This window comes from Montipora foliosa, chromosome 10 (assembly GCF_036669935.1).
Source record: "Montipora foliosa isolate CH-2021 chromosome 10, ASM3666993v2, whole genome shotgun sequence".
Lineage (NCBI taxonomy): Eukaryota > Metazoa > Cnidaria > Anthozoa > Scleractinia > Acroporidae > Montipora > Montipora foliosa.
The window spans coordinates 8,063,246-8,077,886 of NC_090878.1; the positions used below are offsets into that span (position 1 = coordinate 8,063,246).

A 14,641-nucleotide genomic window follows, 5' to 3' on the forward strand; every position below is an offset into this window, starting at 1 on the left:
TCATTATACAGCCCGTAAATGCTACTAATACTGATAGGTTAAAATGCAAAATGATCACCTGATCATGGGAGTATGTGCCTGTGTGGTAAACCAGGTTACTGTTGAGAAGTTCCATTGCTTTGCGTCTAACTGTACCACTGCAGCTATGGAGGAGCTTCTTGGTCATGTCAAAAAACACAGAAGTTGGCAACAACAAGTTGACCTAGAAAAATACAAAAAAATTATTTTATTGTTCTTTGATAGATGACTCCCAAAAACATATCTTTGGAGCATGATTACTGGCAATGAAGGGTCTGCACAAGCTTGACAGAGGACTTTTTTTTCCATACAATTTCCTTGTATTATTTTGGGGAATGGGGGTTAACTTGAACTAGTGTGCAGTCGAATATCATCCTGCTGACATCTACTCATTGTTGACACCAGGGATATAAGAATAGAAGTTACTTATATTCTTATTTCCCTGGCGTCAAAAATGAGTAGATGTCAGCAGGATGATATTTGACTGTTCGATGATGTCAAGACATTTAGATCAACAAGTTATGCCACCCTCTGATTGCCAAAAATATTGTAATTTGCATTAGCTAGGAGGACAGATGTTAAGTTTGATTACCTTATCAACAATTTCATATGCCTTGTGCAGCAAGGCTTTCCAGAATTTTCCAGTTGCATCATGGGGTGCTTCTTCGCCATGTTGCGCTGCTTTCGCCATGAAGTTCAATGTATCCTCTAGTAACCTAAGCAAATAACACAAGGAAACTCTTTGGTCTGGCAAATCATGGAAATAACCATGAACTGCCCAAAGTGACAATAAAAAAAAAAGTATTGATACCTCAAGAAGAGAGCATTTACCATCTCATCATGGACCTATATTTCCATTAAGAACCAAATAAATTATCACCAAAAAGAAACACACACTGACTTAATTAAAGAGTTGAAAATGAAATGTACTTATGGTCGCTGGAGTTATTTGAAGTGGGATTAGGGAAAACCAGCAAACGCCGTCAGTCTTTGGGTTTTGGTCCCATTTAAATTAACTCTAAGGAGTGCCGATATTTTGTATTGAACAAGTAGGACTTTGTTTAGTATAATGGCCTTTATGAAGAAACAAGTGACTTGTTCCTCACATTTGAATACATTGTTCCAACACCTCTCAAAACTGTTAATTCTTGTGGCCAGGACTTATAATGGCCCTAAATCATTTAAAAATCAGTGACAATTAACTCCATACAGACCTTACTGTCAAAATCCCCACTGTTGAGAAGAGAAGGAATGATGCCTAGGGCAGTATACTTGAACTGGCGTAGTTGTTTGATAGAGTGTGTATTCACATCAAAAACTGGGGTTACATTTAAGAAGCTGGAAGTTTTTTGGCTAATTTTGGGCTTAAGAGAACCTGTGCCAAAAAAAAAAAAAAATTCAAATATCATGATACGGGTTAAAAACAAAAGAAAATTGATGGCTCATATTGTCACCATGTGTTTTTAGCCCATCAGCCAGAAAACCAACTTGGTGGGCTAACTGGCTGTCCGTTCTCTAACAGGACGTTCTACCAGCCAGCCACTTTGCCCCAAACAAGGGGAATACACTTTTCAAGACCCGTTGGACTTTAAATTTTAAAGAACCAGATATAAAAACCTTCCTAGAATAACTGTAGCTCTACGCATAAATGTAAATAATTTACTTTAGAAGTACCTCTCATTTTTTCAACTGGCAGACTATCAATGTATTGCAACAGTTTCAACATTGCCTCCACCTACAAAAATTTAAAAGCAAGACTGTTTGAAAAACAAGTTCTGTCTTGCAACAGTGGACAACGCATTAGAGTACATATTAAAACAAAGAGCACTTACACAACTGTAAAAATCAAGAACAATCACAACAAGAGACTTCAAACCTTACTATTTATCAAACATTATTGATTTTAGTGGTCTTTTAGTGGTCATAAAGAGTAAAAAAATAAACTTCAATGTTCCAAGGGACAAAATACTACATGGCTAGAATTATAACTTGGGTATACTATTCTGAAATATCTTAGCACAAGCTGCCATAACTACCCATGAAAGGGTAAAATTTTAAGAACAGCCTACAAGCAGGTAGACTCTAAATGTTATTGTAAACACAGTTTTCATATACTCTGACACCTAGCAATGTAGCAGCACCACTTGTAACAGATAAACAATTATCTTTCCAGTTTAATTACAGTACAGTTGCCAAATTTATTTGGACAGATATAAATGTACGTTCAAGAGAGGTGATAATCGCCCTGCCAGCAGAGTCTCCTTTGATCTTTCTAGATACCAAGTAGGTCAAGAAGAGGAAGAAGACTCTGCCAGCAATCTCAACATTATTTTCGTATTGAGCATGTGTTAAATATTCTAATGTATTTGGGTGTCAGTCATGTGAGACCAGTAACTGCAAAACCACAAAACCAAAACAAACAGTCAGGATCTTTGAACAACTGTGCCAAACACATGACAACCAAGGAATCATTTCCTTGGAATCTCAAGATAGTTCATACTTTTAAATTGCCATTTCAATTTCATTTTTTAGTGAAAAATTTTTGGGTTTCTGGCAGGCTAGTAAATATGTAACCAACGTACTACGGACAAACACTCGTGGCAATTTAAACAGTTGAAAATTGCCACCCTGTTGTAAATTTCAATAATATTGATGATGCGTGGCAATTGATCATGCCCAAAAATTAAAAAAAAAGGTTTGACAAGTTGAAACTGGACTGACTCATCCATTTCTTTGGATGAGCAGCAAATCAAGGAAAGTCAAGGCCACTGACAGTTTCTCCTTCCTCTTCCTGACTTATCTAGGAAGATCAAAGGAGACTGCTCGCAAGGTAGGTGAAAATTTTCTCAAGAAGAAACAAACACCTAACCTTATTATATGACAATTAAAAACATTTGTTTCCTGCTCCAGAAGCATAATAAAAGTTAAAAAAGTTTTACAAACTCGGAGCTAAAAGTTAAAACTTATGAAATATTTCGTCCGTTTTCAACCGGACTTCATCAGTCAATGATGTGAATGTTAAAAAGATGAATTTTAAAAAGGTTTTTTAACGCCTCTTGGGGGTTAGAATTGTGTCATAGATGGCTGCTAATTCGTAACCATTGTCTCTGTTTAACGCCGGTTTCGTAAGTTTAATTTGAATAGCTTCTTTTATCCTGCGTTTGAAGGTGTTAACTTCGGTTGATAGTACTTTTGTCTTATTTGGGTTCACCGAGTGGCCCTCCAGGCGACAATGCTCGTGAATAGCTGATGAACTTCTTGATTGGTGTTCTTTTACCCTGATTTCCAGAGAGCGGGCCGTTTCGCCAACGTACTCCTTCTTACACTTCTCACAATGGATCTGGTACACAGTACCGCATTTCTTGAGATTGACAGTTGTGTCCTTGACACGTACCAATTGTGATCTTAGATCACTTAACAGATCACTTAACAGAGACAATGGTTACGAATTAGCAGCCATCTATGACACAATTCTAACCCCCAAGAGGCGTTAAAAAACCTTTTTAAAATTCATCTTTTTAACATTCACATCATTGACTGATGAAGTCCGGTTGAAAACGGACGAAATATTTCATAAGTTTTAACTTTTAGCTCCGAGTTTGTAAAACTTTTTTAACTTTTATTATTATATGACGGTATACATAATATACACTTTAAAGGTACGGAGGAGAATAGATTGTCTTGTTTATTTGGTATAAAAATTAATGTCTATTTCAAACTTTAACCCATTGACTCCTGGGGTTCCCCATTGACGTTAGACCGGTTTAGGCCGGTTTGGGTGTCAAAGGGTTAATGGGGAAATAGTTTTTCAGTGAGTGTTCAAAATTGTTTCACCATATAATCCTTTATACTTCAATAAAAAGTTCTCTTTCATATTCTCTAAAAACAAGTTTACCATTTCCAGTTCTAGGCAAAAAGGTATTCAATTCTAAGAGGTATAAATGATACACTTTACTGTCAAACAGCTGTTTTGATGCATCATAAAGTGACAAGATAATTATACATGAGTAAATGTGGTCTTTTACAGATATACATGCACCTGGACATTTGAGTCAAAGCTGAGACAAAGACTTAGACAAAACTCCACTCCAAGAGGGTTTTTAAAACCAGCCTATGACAGGAGAAAAAACTGGGTGTAAGCAGAAACAACTCATGATAATGAACAAGGCTGCAAGAGTCGGAGTAAAGATGTAGCAATCTATCATGACCTAACATTATTAGGTAGATATCTGTCATTAAGGGTTGGGATCACTGTTACACTTCTACCCACAAAAGCCAAAATATAGAACTTCTCTTCTTGGGTTAGGATGGATGTTCTTTGGAAGTTAAGAGCCACATCAACAAGATAAAAGCTTTGCTTGATTCATTTAATAGCTTTTGTAAAAATATATCCAAGTAGTATTAATGATACTTTAACCTGTTTTTGATCATCTGAATTGTTTTGAGCGTGAATGACTTGCTTTTCAATCAACAAGAGAACAGCTGTGTGAAGAAACTGATTTGATCCAAGGGTGCTAATAAGGTGAGTGAAAAGGGGAAGCTGCCGATGTTCAGGTATGTGTGGAGAAGCATCTGCAAACACCCGCATCAACATTGTCACAACATCATTCAGTGAAGAAACATCCTTTTTGGTCAAATGTGGTAACTGCTCTTTTTCACCAGCCTGAAAGACAATTAGATTATCCTGATTTACTTAAAATTGGTTTTGTTGAAATAAAGTTAATGACATATACATCAAGAAATTAAATAATTCAAAGTATCACACAATGTATTAAAATGGCCCTAGAAATGTTTTTCCTTTCATAATGATGATGATGATCATAATAATAAAAGGACAAACAACAACAAAACCTTGAAGTTGCCAGTTTTTAAACAGGTGGTTGGCACTAAACAAGATGTCTGATTTGAGGTCCATAGAAAGAATAGCCACGATAACACCACAAAGAATACATACAGTTTATTTGCAGATGATATTAAGTCAGAGCAGAGTTAAAGCGGCGCCAACCACAAGAACCTTTGACAAGACAAATGCATTGCACTCTTAGGAAGGAAAGGGATCAAGTGGGCAAAGCTTTTGAGTGGACCTACACGTATATGTTATTACAGATACATTGTATCTTCTTCCAATGAGAGAGTAGACAAACGTGCAGGTGTTCTCCTCAGTAGAAGGGCTAATAAGACAAGTGAGTCTCTCTCCTTTTTCAGAGGGCTGCACATCACTTTCCTAAGGGAGAGTGGCGAGAATGAATCCAGTGCTCCTCTTCATTTATTCTTACCACACCATGAAGGAAGAGAATTAGAAAATCTGTATTAATAATGATTTACTTTAAGACTATACACCACCTGGCAAAGTGCCAAGGCCGTGGCCTTCAACTGGTGTCACCCTTTTAAGATGAAACAAAAGCAAGTCACTGAGGTCTATCAAAAAAGCCACATAGGTGATTATGCGCAAGGAAATTGGAAAGGAAAGGAAACAGAGGGAAGAAATACAACTACGAAAGGCTTTGGAGAAACATCTGCGATGTTTACAGCAGCAACAATCAGCAACTCCTGTCAACAAAGAGAAAAAAGAGCTGAATCCAAAGAGAAGGCTGTGCCCCTTTCGCACACCCATTGCATAGCTGTCCAGCTACCCGAAGCAGTTACAACCCAAACCTTGGGTAAGCCATACACAATCAATAGTTAAAACAACAAGTTCCTGATTGCAGAATCCTGAAAGAAGGTATCAAGCCCTTCACATACTTGAATCAAAGCTGGAATAACTGTATCCAGTGTTTTACTGATAACTTCAAAACTGTAACTGTCATCTTGACGCACTGCACTAGCACCCATGAAGGTAAAAATTGACATCACATTATGCAAAACTTTCTCCTGAAATAACAAAATGAAGACAAAACAAAGCACAACCATAAACGTTTTTGCATTGATAAAAATACCTTAGTCCAGAGAATTAGCACATGAGTCCAAAGAAGTTATTCAATTCTAAGCAAAACAATTCCACACTAAGATAAATTCAAGGAAAAACTACTCACCGGAAAGAGATTTGCTGCAGTTGCAAGAAGAAGCAAGGCCTGGTTGTGTGTTTGTGGACTTTCAGAGGACCTTATGCACTGAATAATTAGCTCAACATCGAATTGATCTTCAGGAAAAAGGCCTGAAGAGTAACAAGGAAGGATACAATGTCTTTAAAAGCATTTTTTTAACACAAGAAACAGTTTGCAATCTAGCAGTTTCATCAGTCACCAAAACAGCTGGTCTTCAAGTAACAAAGTTTAGACAAAACCCGAATAGAGAACTGCATTTTTAAGAGCAAAACCGCATTTCATATCAAAAAGAGAGCTATTGACCAAAGATCTAGCATTCTAACTGTTTATGGTAAGAATGGTTAAAATAAAACCAACCTGTAAGTGAAGAAGGGCTGTTAAATGAAAGTGTGTGACAGATGCTGACTATGAGCGAAAACACCAGCTGCATTATGTACTCTGATGCTGCTTGACTATGATCAAGTTCAACACAACTGCAAGTAATTCAGAAATACATACATACATAAATATAACCTTTATTTACACATGATGAAAAATTTAAAGCTACAAGCTTGTGGGGTCATGTAATTGCTAAAACTAGAGAAAAGTAATAACTATTCATAAATTTAAAAGATGAAAAGAGAGCATTTACAAACTGAACTTATAGATACATGTAAATATTACAATAAAACTTAGTACCGGTATTTAAAATTCTTAAATCTAAAAGTAGTTGTTTGAGGGGTGTTAATATAACAAAGTGTCATACTTTGTTATACATGTATTTTGCACAAACAAGCTGACGTCTGTGCTGTCACGGATCCACTCAATCTTCCTACTACATTCCATAGGATGGAAGCTATAAGACTGTGGCAGAGCATGAGGTAAAAATATTAGTTTGATGGTACATCATTCCTTTCTCATTATATGACTTATCAAAACTCATGGCTAAAATTACATGAAAAACAACAAAAAGTGGTACCTTGTAAGAATGGCAAATAATGTTGGCAGAAGTAGGTGTGGTTCCTTAACATTGATCTTGTGCTGTAACAACTCTAAAATGACAGTCACCCTTTGAAAGTCTTGACTTGTTTGGCTGCTTTGGTCGTCATCCTCATGTCTACTTCTTTGCATCAAAAAATCATTCAATTCAATGATTCAAATCTCAATTTTACAGACTTAAAGAAAGCAGAATCTTGAGTGTGTATTTGGCTCTGTATATACCAAAACAAATAACTCAACTTGTAAATGGACCCATGAAAGGAAAGAGAAAAACTCAGACCAGAGTAGGAATTGAACCCAAAATTGCTGCACTACATGTAGATCACCGTTGCTCTACTGACTAAGCTGATCCAGAGGATATGGGTTCAATTCTTACCCTGGTTAGAGTTTTTTTTTCTTTCCTCATGTGTGCCCAATTCCATGTCCAGAGGCAAACACTTACACTTGGATGAAATCATACACTGTCATAGTTAATTCTATTGATACACGTGTACATATCGTTAGGGTTAGGCCAACCTAGTTCTGACAGTTTTATGCTAGTTTTTCATGAAGAGGGAGAAAACCCTGAGAAACCAAGGAAAAATCCTTTTCACTATCATCATCATTGATTTCCAGTCAATTCATTCTCTACATAATTTAAAACAACTTTAAGTTTGTGAATTATGCTTCTAAAGGTAAAGAAGGTACATGTTAAGTCTGCTACGTGCTTAGAAGGCCCATCAGGTTATGCTTCTAAATAGTCTGGATAATCGCAGACAAACAAAAATCTGTAAATAATGAACAACAACTTCAAGTTTAAAACAAGACATGTTTCGATTGATCTCGATCATCTTCAGTTGCAAGTGTTACATTTAAGATTTGAAATAAAGATAACGTCTGATACAAATTGACAGTGATGTTACAATTTGTGATTACAATTCAAATTGATGTTAACAATAGAATGGAAAGTGTGTACGTATTTAAGTTTGTCCTGAAAAGACCTACAAATGTCCTTGATTGAAAAACGTTTTCTACTTATATGTATATAGGGCTTAGCAGGTTCAACTGTTACAACAAGCAAGGTGAAACTAAATTGAAGAACAGACAGATTAATGACAGGCAATCATCATTCTTGCTACCAATAATCTTACCTTGTTACTTTTCTTTTCTTTGATTTGCTTTCTTTCTTTGGATCAAACTTGACCAACTCTTTACCCACCATATCTGCTTTCAGGCAAAGCTACAGACAAGAACATGACAAACTAAATCTCAAATCTTTAGTGTTAACTTCATACTAATGGAATGGGTACACAGATGGTATGCTTCTTAATTAATTAAAAATGAAAAGAAAGGACAGAAAGGAAAGGAACTTTATTTAAGTGTCTAGTCGTTTTAGGGCTGGAGCGCTAATTGGGGACACTAAACTGAAATCAACAATTAACTCAAACCAAGGCAAATGCTGGTTTTTGAGGAGAAGGGAAAACCCGTGTACCCAGAGAAAAACCTCTTGGTGCAGCGTAGAGAACCTAACCCTAACCCTAACCCTAACCCAACCCACATGACGCCCAGTCTAGGAATCGAACCTGGGCCATGTGGGAGGCAAGTGCTCTCACCACTGTGCCATCCCTGTACATTTGAAATTACCAGTGACTTTTTTAGTAAAAAGTAGAACTTTTATATTTCACTAGACCTTATTTTTTTCCCTTGCACATACTGCAATAATTGTATTATTAACAAAATTAAGAATCATAAAGTATAGTGTAATAATTTATTATTTATAATCACAACCCACTTTCAAAATAGTGGTCTTGACTGCAAATCCTTCATCAATGTCTTTTGTTTGCAGCAGGGTGTCCACAAGAAGTGTTAATAACTGCATCTTTAGCTCTTCTGTTGGGATTGCTTGGAAAAATCTGTTTGTAATCTGACACAGCAAAGCAAAGTAACACCTTCATGGACGATAAAGTTCTATGGTAACAAAATCATGATACATGTTCAGGGAACTAAAGACTACTACAATGTACGGGTAGTTACAGTACGAGTATAGGCCCTCTTTTGACTATTCAACAAGCTTTCTTTGTTTGTACAGATCGCATGAACATTCACAGACTGAAAGCCTGGAGAGGCTTGATCATGCAGAAGAGAAGAGAACATGATGGGATTTGTTGGTATAGATGAGGTATAGATCCCTTAAAGGACTAATAATTTATTATTTCAGATAAATCCCTTAAATGACTTCCCTGTATTCTACATGTAGGTGGTCACCTATCCAATGTTGATCCTATTTTTAATTAGGAGGTTGCCCATCCAACCATTTGATGAGTCAACAATCCAAGAAAAAGCTTGGGTAACCATGAGAATACCACTACTAGAAATGCACACCACAGACTAGTACCAAAACAATGGAAATCTCGTTTTTTTAAAGAGGTTTTCTTAAAAAATGCTTTTCAAGTAGGGTTTATGCAATCTTCATGGGAAATAATCATGGAATAACTTAAGAGAGGGTGTTGAGCCATGATATGTATATTTCCTCAAAATGTGGGGCCTTTCTCAGCATTAACCTCTTTCATAAAACTGTCCTGGCTTTTTTTTGAAAACCAACTTTACTCGACGAAAGATGACTGCAAAAATCATTGTCCAACAAAAATGTGACTAAAGGGAGCCAAAAGGGATTATCCAAGACATATAACCATGTAAACTGAATGAAGAGTACTTTTAACAAATTCATATGCCAACCTGACCAAGTGCAGTCATCATTGGTGATGGGTGTCCAGTGCAGACAATTGTTCTTTGTAGCAATACTCTCTTTAACAGCTTCCAGAAAGAGGAACTAGCCTGCAACAGGCCTGCTGTTATTGGAGTGTATTTTTCAACTATCAAATGCAGCAAAATACTTTCATCTTCCTGTAAAACTGAGTCCATTTCACATTTATTTAAGAGCTGCACCAATACAGGTAGAAGTTTATCCATCATATCCTACAGGAGAGTAAAGATTTCAAAATAATTAGGATAGTACTCTCATTGGTCAAGAGCTGTGTTCAGATGTGAGTATGTAAACATGGCTGTGACATCACATGAACTTTGATTGGTTATGTGTTGTAAGACACACTTTTTGATTGGCTGGTAGGAAATATGAGCATGTATCAAGAAAATCTGTTTTAATCAAGAAGTAAAAGAAAACAGCATTTTCCTTCATTTGTCAAATTATTTTTGAGAAATATTATAAAAGCAATAAAGGACTTTTTCCTTGTTTACATAGTCGCATCTAAACACTTGGGGGAGTTGGGAGAATTCTCGACAGTTATGAACATGTAACTGTCTCAAATTTTCCCAACCCCTCCTCATGTTTAGATGAGGCTATGTAAACATGGAACAAGACCTGTATTACTTAACTGCTGAACCATTACATGTACCTGTACTGTACATGTATTCACTTCAAAGTACATTACAAAAGAGCTATAAGAAACTTCTGTCATACAGTAAAGACACAGTTCTTCAAAGCAAAAGAGATACAACTAATACCCATACCTGTGTGACAACTTTCCTGAGACAGGAAAGTACCTTTCTCCTGACATAGGTAGGTGTTTCACAGCATGTTACAGGTTCCAAGATGTAATCCAATGTACTTTTTACAATTTCTATTTCACAAGAAGGCTTTGATCTAGGCTTTCCTAATAACATTATTGGGGTAAAATATGCACTAAGAACTCTTGGCAACTGTTCAGGGTCAGCAATCAATTCTTCAGCATTATCAACCAATTCACTAAGCAATGCATCTACAGGACCACCTTGGATAGATGACATTTGATTCTTTACTGTCATGATAAATGCCATGGCCGATTTCCTCACTGCTGTAACTTGGCTGACCATTGGGACCAGCAGGGAAGGAACTGCATTTTAAGAAAATCATCTTGCATGTAAATCAGTAACTGCAATAGACCTTTTTCATAAATGGTGGTCAATTTATAATTTGTCGAAGTGCAAATTAGCCTACCAAGCCTCGATACCATACAGTGAATTGAAAAGAATTCTTGCTTTAAAATGAGGCTTGGTAGGCTAATTTGCACATGGACAAAAGAATTATAAATGTGACCACCATTTATGAATAAGGTCTATGGTAATCAAAACTACAACTTATTACATTATTACTAATGTAGAGCTGAAGATTTCAACACTGAAGCCAATCCGTGGATGGAGAGCTCCATGCACAACAAAGTCAATAAAAGCACCAGAACAAGGGGCCCTCAATGCCTGGGCTCATTCAACGAAGAGACTTGACATAATTTTCTTGGTATGACTAGCAAGAGTTTGGGTTACTGGTACTTAACTGAAGGTCTATTGTAGGACATTATTGTTTAATCTTGTAAAAAGTGCAGGTTGCTAGAGAAACTATAATGCATATCCATTGATAATTTATATTTAAATTCAAAAGGGTGCTTTTAAAAGGTCTACATGTAGGTTTTGCTTGCATCCTTGAAATGCTTCATTATATTCATGTAATAACGTGACTCCTCAAAAAATGGCAATGATTGAATAGTGTATAACTTCTCACAATATCAATGAAAGGTACAATTTCGTATTGATGTTAGAAGCAACTTCCAGTCCTCCAAACCATTTTATTGGGAATACATACAGAGGTATAGGTGTATAAATGCAGAAAAACCACATACTTGAGGGGTTGAAAATAGAACTTTAACAAACCTAGGAACGTTGCTTTACACAGCTCCTTTCCCATCTTTTCTGAAGAAGAATGGAAGTAAGTGTTTACAATATGCAAACACTGAACTTGTAGCAGAGCTGACATACTCTCCCTTTCCATCTGGGAAGGTTTACACCACACATGTGCCAGGAATTTCAATAGCATGAGCTTGTCTGAAAGATGGCACTAAAAGGAAAAAAGATGCTTGTTCAATTTCCGTCCTTATGCTGCCTCTTAAGTTATTGCAAAATCAAATCAAGTGATGTAGTTGCTGTTGAGTGTGTTATTAGTGACCTTTATTGATAAATGTTGTTTCAAAGGCTTCTACCATAACATTTCAATGCCTAAAAAGAAGACCATAGTAACACATATACAGTACGGTAAAGTATGAATCTTCATTTGTCGCACATGAGGCAAGCATTAAGCTCTGGTCAGGCAGACAGCTGAACTCATTCTTGCTCTGTGTAATCTGCTTTGCCTACTGAAGGTCTATTAATTTTTTATGCAATGGTGACTGGCTAATCTCTCAGTTAGTTTGACTTCTAAACAATTAAAATTTAATGCAAGTCATCAGTTAACATTGTTTAGAAAGTTGACTATTTTATCTACCTCAAGCAGATCTTTAAGTAATTCCTTGAACTGTTCTTTTGGACATGTTGAAATTCCACTGCCAAATGTTACGACCCTGAACAATAACATTAAAAGCTGAAATAAAAAGTAAACAATGAAACTTCTAATGAGCAAATGCAAAGTTTAAACAGAAGTTAGGGCTGAAGGGGAAATGTGCATACAAACAGTATGTTGGTACCTTTGTGTACTTGCCCTCACAGCATCCTTCATCTTTTGAAATCCACCACTCTCCTGTAAAAATGAATTTCACATACATTGAGCTATCAAGTGTTTGCCAGGTGATTTCTAATTTAGGAGTCTCATTTAAAACACTTGTTTAACAAACACCAAAATGTGGATAGCAATTAACATAATGTCGTAGGTGCCCAGGAGAAGAAGTAGAGGTTGAGAAAGTAGAGCTGTTGTATACATCACTCAATTATTGGAGAATGTAAAAGAGATGAACACTAAACTGGTGGACTGGGATGGATGGGAGACACATAGATGACATAGACCTTATTCTAGCCTGGAAATTAGCTCTGTGAGCTTTAAAAAATCAAGTGTGTTGACTTTTCTGCTCTTATGAACGGCAACCCAGAAAGTAAAAAAGGTTTTAAACCCACAACACAGGAAGGAACATTGAACATGTCTATCCCTCAAAATTATGGTGTTAAATTATTTCAAAGGAAACAACCCTTACCACAAGCAGCATCTGATCGAGTTGGTAGGGTCTTTATCAAAATGCCACATAACCAGAGTGTGATAGCCCCTTCAGCATGGTTCAACCTTTTGGTGCTGTGCTTACCAAGCAACTTTGTCACGCTTCCAAGTAGATGAAGAGGAACATAACACCTTTGTCCCTGTTCCACATCCACTTCATCCTTAAAAACCTAACAGCAAAAAAATCTTTTCTTAAGTAAAGGTGCATGTTATTTTAGTGTGGGCTAGCAACCATATCCCCATTAACCCATCGACTCCTGGAAGTGAGACTTAATAGACCAATTTCATAAATGGCGACCACTTATACATTCTTTTGTATTTATGTAAATTAGACCTACTACCCTCATCTTGAAACAAATATTCTTTTGAAATTTGCTTGTCGTAGCGAGTCTGGAAAGGCTTATTAGCATTAAAACAAAAGAAAATTTTATTTGGCGGCCATTATGGAAGAGGACAGTCACTATAGATTTTACTCTGTCTAGTGCCAGACGATTTTAGGGGCCATAGACATATTCAATTTGTCCCAGCTTAAGGGGGATGGCACTTAACTACAGAAAGACATTGGTTGCTAAGAAAGCTTTTTAGTCAAAGAGCCCTGCAAAAAGGTTCCATGGATGGTTCTATGAAGTAACGTTTTCAATAGAAATGTGACATCACTTCAATCAGAACGCGCATGCGCAACTAGTCCCAGTCCTCTGCCGTGCGTTTCAGTGTAAAACAGGTAAAAGCTCTCAGGAAACGAAAGGAAGAGGCACTTTTTTCACCCGATGGGAACTGTCCCATCATTTTTCGTAAACTGTAGCATGGAATTTCTATTTCGACAAAAAATGGAACTGATATTTTGAAAAGTGTATCAAGGTAGGGCCTTATGACGTCATAATTATTTTGAGAAATGATTTCTTTTAAAATCCATGCTATAGATTTTGTGCTAGAATGTTCTCACACTTTTGCGTTAAAAATTTGTGGAAAACATATTTAACTCGCTAAGTTTTTAGGCATTTACTGTTTTGGTCAGGTGATTTACCAAATGTGGTTGTGATTTGAACCAGACAAAGAAATGTTAAATAGAAAACACTTGACAAGATAGGATAACTGTAGAGTTAAAGGAATTAGAGAAATGGCGATTTGAAGGAGTCCAGAGCAACAGTTTGGTAGGTAAGAGCCATCCCCCTTAACATGAACTGGACGTTTAGAGGGGGGGGACTGACACATTTTTAGAACATGTGTCACAAAATTGAAGAGAAAGAAGGAAAAGTTTAACAAGACAAGAATGTAAATTGTAATCTTTTAATTCAACCCTTTGACACCCAAACCGGCCTAAACCGGTCAGGGGAACCCCTGGGAGTCAATGGGTTAAACTCTGTCCTTAGTCACCATAAATTCTACATTTTACACTGTGAACTTTTTTTACTGTGTCCTAAAGTTCTCCCCATTTTTCTTTGCCTGATTGAACAACACCTTCCTTTGCAAGACCTTGACCTTTGTTTGGCCGGAAAAAATGTGCGATAAACTTTTCATAGTTAGAAATTGGGTCTTCGTAGATCAGGTATCCTGCGCGTTTAGTTTCTTTCACAGTCGTTTGGAACAAGGTTAG

The 14,641-nt window shown here is 36.6% G+C and overlaps 1 protein-coding gene across 2 annotated transcripts in view; it reads right to left on the reverse strand.

Moving 5' to 3' along the window:
* LOC137973715 (HEAT repeat-containing protein 1-like) overlaps positions 1 to 14,641 on the reverse strand; it is a 47,144-nt gene that overhangs the window by 10,126 nt on the left and 22,377 nt on the right. The window contains exons 12-30 of one of the 2 annotated variants that reach the window (XM_068820588.1): positions 13,028 to 13,217; positions 12,527 to 12,579; positions 12,328 to 12,423; positions 11,721 to 11,904; positions 10,548 to 10,909; positions 9,756 to 9,995; positions 8,812 to 8,943; positions 8,171 to 8,259; positions 7,021 to 7,161; positions 6,420 to 6,535; positions 6,051 to 6,172; positions 5,761 to 5,889; positions 4,436 to 4,681; positions 4,058 to 4,129; positions 1,693 to 1,753; positions 1,233 to 1,393; positions 830 to 864; positions 611 to 734; positions 59 to 202 (exon numbers count right to left, since the gene is read on the reverse strand). In XM_068820588.1, coding sequence (XP_068676689.1) covers positions 59 to 202; positions 611 to 734; positions 830 to 864; positions 1,233 to 1,393; positions 1,693 to 1,753; positions 4,058 to 4,129; positions 4,436 to 4,681; positions 5,761 to 5,889; positions 6,051 to 6,172; positions 6,420 to 6,535; positions 7,021 to 7,161; positions 8,171 to 8,259; positions 8,812 to 8,943; positions 9,756 to 9,995; positions 10,548 to 10,909; positions 11,721 to 11,904; positions 12,328 to 12,423; positions 12,527 to 12,579; positions 13,028 to 13,217 — 2,697 coding nt within the window. Of the gene's footprint in view, positions 1 to 58; positions 203 to 610; positions 735 to 829; positions 865 to 1,232; positions 1,394 to 1,692; positions 1,754 to 4,057; positions 4,130 to 4,435; positions 4,682 to 5,760; positions 5,890 to 6,050; positions 6,173 to 6,419; positions 6,536 to 7,020; positions 7,165 to 8,170; positions 8,260 to 8,811; positions 8,944 to 9,755; positions 9,996 to 10,547; positions 10,910 to 11,720; positions 11,905 to 12,327; positions 12,424 to 12,526; positions 12,580 to 13,027; positions 13,218 to 14,641 lie in introns of both variants that reach the window. The other variant, XM_068820587.1, reaches the window with a different exon arrangement.